General features: G+C 38.7%; 1 protein-coding gene across 4 annotated transcripts in view; it reads left to right on the top strand.

Annotated features, from left to right (window-relative positions):
• Nucleotides 1-5,802, top strand: part of pitpnm3 (PITPNM family member 3) — a 117,028-nt gene extending 111,226 nt beyond the window's left edge. For 3 of the 4 annotated variants that reach the window (XM_065281029.2, XM_065281031.2, XM_065281028.2), the window contains 5 exons: nt 28-177; nt 531-714; nt 1,450-1,578; nt 1,690-2,054; nt 4,173-5,802. In XM_065281029.2, coding sequence (XP_065137101.1) covers nt 28-177; nt 531-714; nt 1,450-1,578; nt 1,690-2,010 — 784 coding nt within the window. In that variant the 3' untranslated portion in view covers nt 2,011-2,054; nt 4,173-5,802. The remainder of the gene's footprint in view (nt 1-27; nt 178-530; nt 715-1,449; nt 1,579-1,689; nt 2,055-4,172) is intronic. The other variant, XM_065281030.2, reaches the window with a different exon arrangement.
• Nucleotides 5,803-13,170: the final 7,368 nt, after the last annotated feature.

The raw sequence follows: 13,170 nt of genomic DNA on the forward strand, positions 1-13,170 counted from the left end.
GTTTCCCCTGATCCTTTATCTCTGCAGGGGAGACCAGACGAGCGCCGAAGCCTTCCTGACGGTGCTGCCGCGGGGAATGGACTGTGTCGTCTTTAGCATTGATGGTTCATTTGCTGCTAGCGTCTCCATCATGGGCAGCGACCCAAAAGTACGACCTGGAGCTGTAGATGTGGTCAGGTAACAGATTTTGTATTTGACTGTGTGTGTGAGAAAGAGAGAGAAAGAATCAATGATTTTATTTGATGCCATAGCAATATTGAAAAGAACCGCTCTGCCAATGAAGCACAATTGGATTTAATTTAATAGAGAGATAGCAAAATGCTGATATCAGATATCAGATGGAGTTTAGTATTCACAAATGGAGAATATTGGGTTGTGTCCCAGATTGTCCTTGGGAGAAATTTACTGCTTGTCAAATGCAATCTGTTGCTGGACTAGGCGGCATTAGTATCCAAGAATCAGTCCCCAAATGTTTTTCATCAAGCATCACGGGATTGTACAGAGGCTGAATTAAAGTATTTTGTGTGTAGACACTGGCAGGACCTGGGATACCTGATTATTTACATCACCGGCCGTCCAGACATGCAGAAGCAGAGGGTGGTCTCGTGGCTTTCTCAACACAACTTCCCACAGGGAATGATCTTCTTCTCGGAAGGATTGGTCCACGACCCACTTCGTCAGAAAACGATCTTTCTCAGGAACCTGGTACATGAGGTAAATCTTGTGAAAAAAATGTCTGGGACCACAAGGGCGCTCAATGCGAAGTTTGAAACAACACGTATGTAGCCCCTTGTGTGTGGTTCAAAATATGTGTTCTGCGCGTTGAGTGATCCTATGTGCATCACGTGTCTTATCAAAATAAGTGCCTGCTGCAGATGCATCTAAAGGGTTTATAATAAAAGAGATGCTTGTGTTTGCCAGATACTCACATAATTTCATGTGTAATCAGAGTTTAGTGTTAAGGGAGTGTCTTGTGTGTATTTTGTGAATGTGAGCATCTCTTTTATCATAAACGGTTTTGGTGCGTGTGCAGCAGGCACTTATTTTGACAAAACACGTGATGCACATGGTTCATATGACGCAACAAACACATATTTTGAAAACACAAGCAACACACATGACACTCCGAACACTTATTTTGAATTTGCGCCCCTCAGATGAGCAGTCACGAGCCGTCACTGTATTCCACTTTCATAAAAATAATCACCAATATTTTACTCATCCCCATCCAAGATGTTTATGTATTTTTAGATTTAAAATACCACTTTGTCAATGTGACATTTGATACCCACTGTATGTTTTCCTCACTGTTCTTTACTTCTTCTCTGGGTTCATTTCTCTCACGCTTACTTCTCCTGTCACACACATGAGTAGTCACAGGAAGTGAAGGTGTTCTCAAATCGTAACCTCAGGCTGTCCATCACACTTGCTCTTTTCTCATGTTGGCAGTGTCACATTAAAATCAACTGCGCCTACGGCTCCATGAAGGACATTTCGGTCTACAGCATGCTGGGACTCAGCCCCAACCAGATATATATTGTTGGACGGCCCTCAAAGAAATACCAGAATCAGTGCCAGGTTAACCAAGTTTAATTCTTCTTTTAATTTCATTTCATTTAACCTTGATTTCGTTGTCTCCCATATCTTTTTTGCTGTGTATCTGATCTCATCTGGTATGTGATTCGACAGTTCCTGAGCGAAGGCTACGCGGTACACCTGTCCTCCCTGCAGTTCAACCACAGAGCCCGACCCAAGAAGACCTCTTCGGTGCGCATGGTGCTGAGAAAGGGGTCGTTTGGTCTGTCTGCCAAACCGGACTTCCTGTGCAAGCGCACGCACCTGCGTCGCACGATGTCGGTCCAGCAGCCTGACCCGCCCATTACATCCAACCCTAAACCGGAGCGAGCTCAAAGCCAGCCTGAGTCGGACAAGGATCCCGGGGGTGGAGGAGGAGTGGGTCATGGGGTGTGGGGACGGGGGTCTATGCATCGTGGTGACACCACTCCCTGACCAAAGAGATGTGAAAATGGAGGAGATGATCTCTCAGTGAACAGGTGAGATTTATTGCAAAACTGGATGTAACATCATAATGTGACCCTGTCTGTAAAATGCAAAGTAAAGTCTTATAATCTAATTTTGAGATTTGGAGCATCATTCCATGACCTTACTCAGTCAATATTAAATATATCAAGGTATTGCACTCACCTAAAGGATTATTAGGAACACCATACTAATACTGTGTTTGACCTCCTTTCAAGTTCAGAACTACCTTAATTCTACATGGCATTGATTCAACAAGGTACTGAAAGCATTCTTTCGAAATGTTGGCCATATTGATAGGATAGCATTTTGCAGTTGATGGAGATTTGTGGGATGCACATCCCGTTCCACCACATCCCAAAGATGCTCCATTGGGTTGAGATCTGGTTACTGTGGGGGCATTTTAGTACAGTGAACTCATTGTCATGTTCAAGAAACCAATTTGATATGATTCAAGCTTTGTGACATGATGCATTATCCTGCTGGAAGTAGCCATCAGAGGACGGGTACATGGTGGTCATAAAGGGCTAGACATGGTCCGAAACAATGCTCAGGTAGGCCGTGGCATTTAAACCATGCCCAATTGGCCCTAAGGGGCCTAAAGTGTGCCAAGAAAACATCCCCCACACCATTACACCACCACGTGCAGCATACACAGTGGTAACAAGGCATGATGGATCCATGTTCTCATTCTGTTTACACCAAATTCTGACTCTACCATCTGAATGTCTCAACAGAAATCGAGACTCATCAGACCAGGCAACATTTTTCCAATCCTCAACTGTCCAATTTTGGTGAGCTCGTGCAAATTTTAATCTCTTTTTCCAAATTGTAGTGGAGATGAGTGGTACCCGGTGGGAACTTCTGCTGTTGTAGCCCATTCGCCTCAAGGTTGTGCGGGTTGTGGCTTCACAAATGCTTTGCTGCATACCTCGGTTGTAACGAGTGGTTATTTCAGTCAAAGTTGCTTTTCTATCAGTTTGAATCAGTCTGCCCATTCTCCTCTGACCTCTAGCATCAACAAGTCATTTTCGCCCACAGGACTGCCGCATACTGGATGTTTTTTCCTTTTCACACCATTCTTTGTAAACCCTAGAAATGGTTGTGGGTGAAAATCCTGAGCAGATTGTGAAATACTCAGACCGACCCGTCTGGCACCAACAACCATGCCACGCTCAAAATAGCTTAAATCACCTTTCTTTCCAATTCTGACATTCAGTTTGGAGTTCAGGAGATTGTCTTGACCAGGACCACACCCCTAAATTAATTGAAGCAACCGCCATGTGATTGGTTGATTAGATAATTGCATTAATGAGTAATTGAACAGGTGTTCCTAATAATCCTTTAGGTGAGTGTATATACGCGTATTATAAAAGAGGTGTGCTTTTGCTCTATTTCATCTTATTTTGCTTTGAAATAACAGGCTGGGGTGGCAAGCAGAGTTTAATGACCTCTCTCCTCTGTGTTATTTTGAAATATGTGGCAGGTCTGTATTTCACATTTAAATTTCAAATGAAGAGACCCCGTCGAGCACAAATCCAATATTCTCACCACTAGTCCGTTGGATCAAAACTCCTGCAGTAAAATATCCCTAAATTGGATCTCAGCATCACCGAATTCATAACCAAAATTTATATTCATACCCCAGAAAGACCCCCACAGTATTAGTCTCCGATGTCCTCGAATGATTTAGCCGTTTTGTTCCGTCAAATATGAAAAAGTGATTAGAGACGATATCAGTGGCCCGACATCCTTCTGAAGTCTTCGGTTAAATCACGGTACCACCCCAAGCGCCGTATCATTTATAATCAGGATGTAAAAAAGGCTGAGGGATTATTAATAGAGACTGAGCCTCCCACCGAACTTCCCTTCACGCCACAGAAGTCCGCATGCAAATGTGCAATTCAAGGGCTCCATTGTGGGCCCAATGATCTGCAAATAGAGTGTACAGACATGCCCCAAATCTAGCTCCAAATAACGTTTGCCTGATGAGATAAATCCCAACCGAAGCCTTTCAGGCTCTTCGGGAAACTTGCTCAAATGATTTTCGTAATGAAATGGATGTTTAAATGTGTTTGAGTGTGACTGCTGTGTAAAGCGTTCTTTAATTCTCTTCTTCTCCATCTCCACAGCATCCTTACATCCTTTCAGGCCTCTGCTGATTTTGACTGAAACACAAATAAGATCAATCTCGACTGATATGATAAAAAAACTGCTCGGCAAAGGACCCACGGATCTGGCATAGATTTATCGTTGCCTGAACTCTGACTTCTGATGCACCAGCTCTCTGTTTCTCTGTATTTAACAGCTGAAACGAGTTTGCGGGATTGTTTCTGAATTTAATTTTGTGAGCTGTTTTTCAACCAACTGTGAGTCGCTGGAGATGTAAGCAACATTTTATTGTGAGCTTCTAGTTTGGGTAACAATTAACATAGTGTGATGCATAATGGTCACAAAAATGGAAAGTTTACAAGGTGAGATCTTTGAAGGATGAGCTTTATACTAGATTCGCCAAAGTTTGCAAGATTATTACCATCATATTGTAGTTTTGTTTGGTCCGTGTAGTGAGCAGCTAGCAAGCAAATCAGTCAAATGAATTTACTGTCCTTGAGACAGAAATTTTTATACACATCGCATTAACAGTCTTTTCAATGTAACTGTTTACCAACAACTCGGTGATACAATATATTTCCTGTAAACAACTGTGGTTGGTCGCTTAACATGTCAATGTGGTGGTATCTTCCTGAAGTGAGGCCTGATTAGGTTTCCAAATAAAGATATCTTCTGAGAAAACATCAAATTTCAAGCTTAAGCAATACACACCATAAAAAATGAAGTGTGTAACCTGCCGTTCGGACAGGTCGTATAGTGCTGACACCGGCAATAATCTCTCCCATTTTAATATTGCAGCCATTTATCTGCTCTATGGGTGGCTGTCTGCGGGCCGCTCGTGGGCAGACGGACTTGCAAACTGTACATTAACCTTGTGTGCCAGCGTGGCGACCCCACACGAACTCTGTCGCCACTGCTTATGTTCAGCCAAAACAGAGCCTGAGAGCGACAACCCGCTCCCACCACTGATAGTAAATCTGGAAGATATTTACAACCATCAATGGTTTTACTCGTGCCTGTCTCTTACTCGTGTTGTAAATATACGTAAGTGACACTTGAGATGAAACAAATATGTTTGATGTATTTGCATGTGGCAATAGCTGGCTGCAAAAACACATATCTTATAACAAGATGCATTTACTTGAGAAGAAAAACATCAGCGCAAGATGATCAGACTTTGAATGTAAAGCAAACACATGATTTAATGCTTTACTTAAAGGGACACTCCACTTTTTTTGAAAATATGCTCATTTTCCAGCTCCCCTAGAGTTAAACATTTGCTTCTCACCGTTTTGGAATCCATTCAGCCGATCTCCGGGTCTGGTGCTAGCACTTTTAGCATAGCTTAGCATAATCCATTGAATCTGATTAGACCATTAGCATCGCTCTCAAAAATAACCAAAGAGTTTTGATATTTTTCCTATTTAAAACTTGACTCTTCTGTAGTTACATTGTGTACTAAGACCGACGGAAAATTAAAAGTTGTGATTTTCTAGGCAGATATGGCTAGGAACTATACTCTCATACTGGCGTAATAATCAAGGACTTTGCTGCTGTAACATGGCTGCAGCAGGCGTAGTGATATTACGCACTGCCCGAAAATAGTCCCCTTGGTTACTTTCAATAGCAGGGCACTATTTTCAGGCACTGCGTAATATCACTACGCCTGCTGCAGCCATGTTACATCAGCAAAGTCCTTGATTAAACTAATGGTCAATCAGATTCAATGGATTGTGCTAAGCTATGCTAAAAGTGCTAGCGCCAGACCCAGAGATCAGCTGAATGGATTTCAAAACGATAAGAATCAAATGTTTATCTCTAGGGGTGCTGGAAAATGAGCATATAAAGTGTCCCTTTAAAAAAATACTTATCAGTCTTAATCTCAATATTTGTCTTCTCAAGCAAACCCTTATGAAGAATATTTTTCTGTTCACCTTTATATCCCAAATGATCAATTTAAATTTGTACTGTACAGTGATTGTGGTTGTCAAATATGTCGTCTTGTTAACCAGTTTAGAGGTTTGACGGCAAACGCTGATATTGTTTACATGTGACTCTAACACACACACACACACACACACACACACGCACACGCACACACACACACACACACACACACACACACACACACACACACACACACACACACACACTCAGAGTGGTCGCAATGGTCTGTTTAAGTACATATACTATATTAGTATCTTATACTTTACTAAACTACTGTGTTTGATCAAAAGACTATCAGGCTCACAATGCTGGCTTTTAAAATCACAGATATCAATAGTTCTCGTAACGTCCCATTTTTCTTTAATTGTTCCTGGTTCTTGGTATTTTGTATTGGGCTGTCTATTGAAAATTGTAATTTGCAGAAGTATTTATGTAATCGTATTTTCTTGTATATTTAACTGTAAATGTTTCTAGTACTCTTAAGATTGTCTGCAAATAGGTCTGTATTTACTATACGTGTGCGTACATATAAATATGCAAGTCTGTCCGTATTTTCAAACGGAAATGTAAGGTATTTTTTGTATTTATTGTATATATTTGTACTTCAGAAATCGTACTAGTGGCCTTTTGTTTCTCCACAAAGACCCTCCGATGTTTAAACGTATACACTGAGCCTGTAATTTGTGTCAATGAAACCACGACAATGGAGATTTTATAGACAGACTTTATTTTTAATTCTTTTGTGTGTGTGGGGCAGTGTTTCTAATGAAGTCTTTGCTGAATCGTCAATACATATATACAGTATATGAATGTTTTCAATCTTAACACTATGTATATTTATTTGTCGAATATCTATATTCTCGGACGTTGAGTGATAAAGTACATTTGTATTTTTGAAAAGCTGTCAAGTGCGTGTAAAACCGCGGAAGTGGCGACCAAACAAGGTCTCTTGACTCTAACAATTATTGTGGTTTATGATCCAGGTTGTCTATTTCAGTGGATTCACCTGTACCAACAAATATGTTACAATCTCACTTCAATAAACCAGCTAGTAAACTCATCGCTATTAAACTTGTGTGATATATTTCTGTAAACTTTAGCTCTCAAATACAGTGAACTGTTTTATCCAAGATGTGTAAGGTGACCTTTTCTCTGACACTTATAATCTTATTCACACACACACACACACTGTATGAGAGAGCTCTGTTATCATTTTAATTATACTGTCAGAATCTAGATGAACTATTTTATCCCTTAATATGTATGCAAATCCGAATCACCCCATTCAGTCCTTGTTCTGCTGCTGTAAATGTCCTTTGAGTTATTTGAAACCACCCAGCTCATTTGCTCACACTTTTTTTTTTCATTTTCACATCTGTCACTGGGGTGATACCCTTTCAAAAAGTACACCTAAACAGTTTATATTTTAGTACCTCAGTACATACTGTACATATTGGTACCAAAGAGTGCATATTAGTACCTTTAAAGTGCATATTGGTTTAAACTAAATGGTACAGACAGTGCAAAAGTCTTATATGAAATATTTACAAAAAAATAATTCAGGACTAAATGTCTTTTTTAGGCATCATCAGTGTTTAGTGTGACCTCTCTTGGCACTAAACACATCTTGAGTGTTTTTGAGTAGAATGAAGTAAAAATATTAATTTCTTTAAAATGAGAAATTAGGATTTAATTTCATTTAGGTTTAAGAGATCCTGCAGTTTCCTGCTATTGCTCAATTTGGAAGGGGAGTTTACCCTAAATACTTGACACATCAGTTTACATTTGTATACTGTTTTTAATACTATATACACATTTCCTGTATTATCTGGATGTATTCTAATAAAGAGACTGAGACTGACAATTATATATGATCACTATAACATTACAAAAACAACTAATCTAATTCTGGCAATCTAAGACGTTTGCACAGTACTGTATTAGGACAAGTCTGCTGCCTCATGTGACAGCTTGGGACCATTTTTCTGACAGTCCGGTGTTACCTCAGCGTTCATTTGTTTCTGGCACATTGTTGAGTGGTTTAAACCAAGCAAGAGTAGCATTTATCCTTTAAACAGACAGATGTGAATGTCACAGGTTTTCATTGAAATTTGCTTCTCTTTGCCCTCGAGGGACAGTTTACTAGTTTCCTCTCATTGGATATTGACACTGGTTGTCGCTTTGTAAGTTGGTTGAACAAATGCTCTCTGTAGCTGTCGGTGGTAATGAATGAACCCTTCACATGCTGTTGAAATGGTCCTTTAATCACAGTTCACACACTTTAGCTGATTAATGTTCTTGACATGTGTTGATAGGTCAACAAGAAGAAAATGCGTGAACCTTTTATAAGGATTATTGATGAGCTTTCTGTTAACAATTGGTCTCGGAGTCTTAACATAGAGGCATAGGTAGGCGGCATCTTGGGGCCCCCTACCAGCGGTCATAGTAAGGGGGCCCTCAACCAACCTAAAAAATAAATAAATATATAAACCATCACGAACACTTTAAAAGCATGGTAAATGGTATAAATATTCTTAAAAAATAAGTTGAAACTATGAAGTAGTATTTAAAATGTTCAGTTCATGTTTATCTGTCACTACACACTTACACCCCCTTCATTCACAATGAAACAGACTAGTCAGGAACGGTGCACGCTGCGAAATATAAACACAGAGTGAAAGGAGGACTGGGAAAGTACATGAACAGAGACGAATTAAAACACATATAAACGCGAGAATAAAAATCTTACCCAAGGGGCTCAAATAAAAAAAAAGCGATGATGGGGCTTTGGTGAGTCAACCACCTAGTTCTGCTAATAATACAATGCTAATAATGATTTTGTGGTGAAGTAAATAACGTAACTACTAAAAAACTAATTAACCCTTATGTTATGTTGGGGATGTTTTCGTCCACTATGGTGTGCTGTTGAGTCTGAATTTGGCCACAACTTTCTCTGTGTTTCAGCAAAAGGAATGATTTTTGGTGACAAATCTTATTTTGACACATATTTTGAGAAAATGCTTTGAACATTTTTCAAAAATTCAACAATACACTGTGGGCAAATTTACAACCCTTTTGTTATGTTTGTGATGAAAACATCCACTAAATTAAACTGCTGTAAATATCAAATAAATATTTACTCTAAAATTAATACTCTTTAATTGGCAATGTTTTTTTCAAAAACACACACACAAACACAATTACCTATTTTCAATATAAAAAGTGATTGTGGACTGGATTTTTTTACCTTTTATTACAGTGCTGGGCATGTGAAAGATTAGTAGCAACATTGGCTTTGATGCATTGTTAGTTTTTGTGCAGCATCAGATTTAACATTTTTCTCCCTCATTTACTCTCCCTGTCTGTTTTTGCCCCACTGGGTTCCATTGTGACTATTAGTATGGGTAGTAGTACTACACTTTGTGTGTTCTCTGCTTTCCATCTTCATTTTGGAGTAAAACTATTTTTTGTTATCTTTTAAAGATTGGATGGGGGGCCCCATACATACCTTCACCTTGGGCCCCCAATTTGCTTAATCCGCCACTGCTCGGAAGGCACCTGTTAATGACATCAAAACTGACCATTCTTATTTTTTTATGCAATATTACAGTGTTTATTATGAACAATTTATCCGATGGCATCTAGTCAAAGTTGGGGGCGTGGTGAGGGGGGGAGTCGGCATGGGGGAAAACGCTGCAAACATTGTGTGTGTTTGAATAACAAAAATGTCTTATTGCGAGTCATTGACGCCTCAGACTGGCAACGGTTCATTGCAAAATTAACTGCAATAGCTTATTATTGCCCTTATTTAATTATAAACTGGGTCAATGACCCAACCAAAAGGTTTTCCCCCACTGGCTAAATTCACAGGGCATTTCCGGGGCGTTCCCAGACCAACCGTCTGTATGGATAAACTTCAATCAAAATCTAAAATTGTTCTTCCAGCCTCCTGTGGCGATCCGTCTCTGATGATTTCAGCTAGACAGAGCATCTGTTAACTCCGCCCCTTCCAACAGTCAGTTGGAATGAAACGCCTCCTTTTCTATATCCAGTCAAAGCACAGTGGAAAACACAAGCCACACCCACTATTTTTTCTGTGATATATATATATATATATATATATATATATATATATATATATATATATATATATATATATATATATATACATCACAACACAGAAAATAATTTGTTGATTGTGACTTCCAGTTCACAGGGACTTTTACCATAGACAACAAAACTTGTGATATACTCTGTCATGGTTTAATTTTTTCATGAAGAAAATTTTAACACCTTGAATTTGTTTCTGATCTGACCTCAGCTCCATTATTCCTTTTATAGCAAAGGAACGATTGGTTCTTACAGACAGGGGACGTATTTGAACCTTAACAATGGAGCAAATGGGGCTGATGCCAGTTATAGCTTTGACTCAGTGGCTTTAAAAATGAATAATTACACATTAGTCTCTTTCTCATCATTATGGATTGGTCCCAGAACCGCACCATCATTAAGTTACCGTATTTCTCCGTCTTTTTTAACAGAAGGCAATCAAACACAATAGGGTATAGGTGTGATTTCAGTAAAGTGGCCCTTAGGAGCACTTTTACTTCACTGCTCTTTTAACATTAACATAGATTTCTGTGAAATCGGCTTTTTAAATAGAGATCATTCTGTTCCAAGCTACCCAGCTTGCTTTTTTACTTTGTTAACCATTTAAATTTTGCTGCTGAACACCGAGGCACTATACCAGCATGAACCTGGCCGAACAAGCATTGATGGTCTTTTTAGCAGGATTTATTACTAAGTGACTTCCAGAATTGTTTTGGACAGACAAGCCGAGCTGCAAGTAGAATTCACCCTAAAAAACAGAGCTCATGTAAACAAAAAGAACGCACAAACTGTTACAAAAACCATATCCTGCTACAGAACATTCTTCAGCTGTGGGGTCATGACTGCAAACCCCAGGGGTGTTAGCTTTTCAGTCAGTGTACTTCATGGGAAAGTCATGTCATCTATTCTAAGCTCATGTATGGACATGAAATGTTTATTAACTAGTGTTACTGCCTAAAAACTATTGGAGAAGAGTTCATCTGTGACTTTTAGTTCAGGTGTATGTATTTTCCCAAAACCCAACAGTACACATTAATGTTATAAATGTATAATAAATCTTTCTTTTCTGAGAAAACAGATACACATCCAATTGTCCAGAGAGAAGCACAAAATTAGTAACATGTAGGAAACAAGATAAGTGGATATGTATTTTCTTACAGATAATTATAAATAGATTTTTTGGTAATATAAACTTGGTTTGTTAAGTCAATTCAACATACTATTTATTTAAAGTTTAGACCTGTGATAAATTGACATAACTTCTAGAAACAAGTTTAAATTGTTTAACTTAATTTGTTAACTTAAAGTAACATAAAAATATATGTTGATTAGAAAAAAAATTTTAATTGTCCACGCTTGTGTACAATGAGTTCCAGTTACACAGAATTAACTATTAAGGTGCAAACATCAAAAATTGTCTTAGGAGGTTAATATATACTCCAAAAATTGTCAACTAATATTGTTGAGTTGAATTAACTCCAGGTAACCAGAAAATTTACCTTTTTAAGTTGAGTGAATCTTTTTTACAGTAAAATTCTGTATGTTCTGCAAATGAAATGAATCCACAGTACAGACACAGTAGAAAAGCTCTTTCTTCAGACATACTTTACATGCACCCTGCTGTCCTGAGACAGAATACACCTGTCCTCCAGACTGACATTGAAGGTTACAGTGTTCAGACTGACACATTTAATGTCTTCTTCTTTCTTACCAGACTATTAACCAGAAAACAACAGGCATTTGTATAACCCTTAAACTAATACTAATATCTTTACTGTTTTCATACTTTTCTCTTATTTAATTAAAAAATGTTGCAGTAAATATACATGTATATATCATATGTAATACATTATGATGGAAAAATAACTTTTTCTTAGCTGCCAACAGATGACATACTGGTGAAAGCACAAGAGAAGGCGAAAATTGATCTGTATTCGTGTTATTTTCATTGCTGACTCTAAATGCTGTACAGAGGGACCAATACATTACACCTGACAGAAATAGTCAACAGTGGGCAGAGAGGATTTTAAGAGCCCACTTTGTGTACAGCACCAGAAAAATACGAAACACTGACACATAGGTCACATAAACTACAATGCAGGTGAAGAAGTATTGATTTGGAAAGATAAGCTATCAGCGAAAAAGAAATACAAAAAATAACAAATCGGCAGAATTTCATCATCTGAAATAGACTTATTTATCATTGTCTGTAACCTTCACTGTGTCAGAATCCTGCCGGATCCTGTTGGTATTTAGATCTAGTTTAGCATGGCAGGGTTCTATGTGGGAAATGTGTGGTTGTAGTATTGGTTTATTCTGACCACGCATTTCCCGGGTCTCGTCACTTTTTCCCCGATCCCTTACTTGTGATTATTTCCAGGTGTATGTCATTTACTTTCTCCCTATTTAAGAGTCCTTGTGTTTGTTGTCCAGTGCGGGTTCGTCTGTGTTATTTGGTTGGTCTAAGTGTCTACAGTAAGTCTTGCGGTATATTTATCTTTTGTGCCAGTTCATGTTCAGTGTTTTGTTTTAGTAATAGCTTTCAGTGTAGTCTTGTTTGATTTGTGTTTGCCCTGTTCTGTTTGCCCCCTCGTGGGTTTTTGTTTTCCATTTTTTTTACCCTGTTTGTTTAATAAAGTCCTGTGTTTCATTACGTCCGCATTTGGGTTCTTCCTCATTTCAAATTCCTGACACACTGCTCCCAAAAGCAATTAGTTTGAGCTACTAGTTAGTTTGAAATACTTTGTCTTTGTAAAGATAGTAAACTCAAACATGCTGCAATGAATACAGCTAATAAATATTCGCATAATACGACAACAATGCAAAACATGTCAGCCTAAATCATGCATTTGGGTTTTCTCATAAATCACATCATCACACGGTAATCCCACGGTTACCATGGAGACCCAGGTCTCTCTCCTTACCGCATCCCATGTAATTAGTGTATGATCACACTTCGAC

Source organism: Paramisgurnus dabryanus, chromosome 8 (genome assembly GCF_030506205.2).
Source record: "Paramisgurnus dabryanus chromosome 8, PD_genome_1.1, whole genome shotgun sequence".
Lineage (NCBI taxonomy): Eukaryota > Metazoa > Chordata > Actinopteri > Cypriniformes > Cobitidae > Paramisgurnus > Paramisgurnus dabryanus.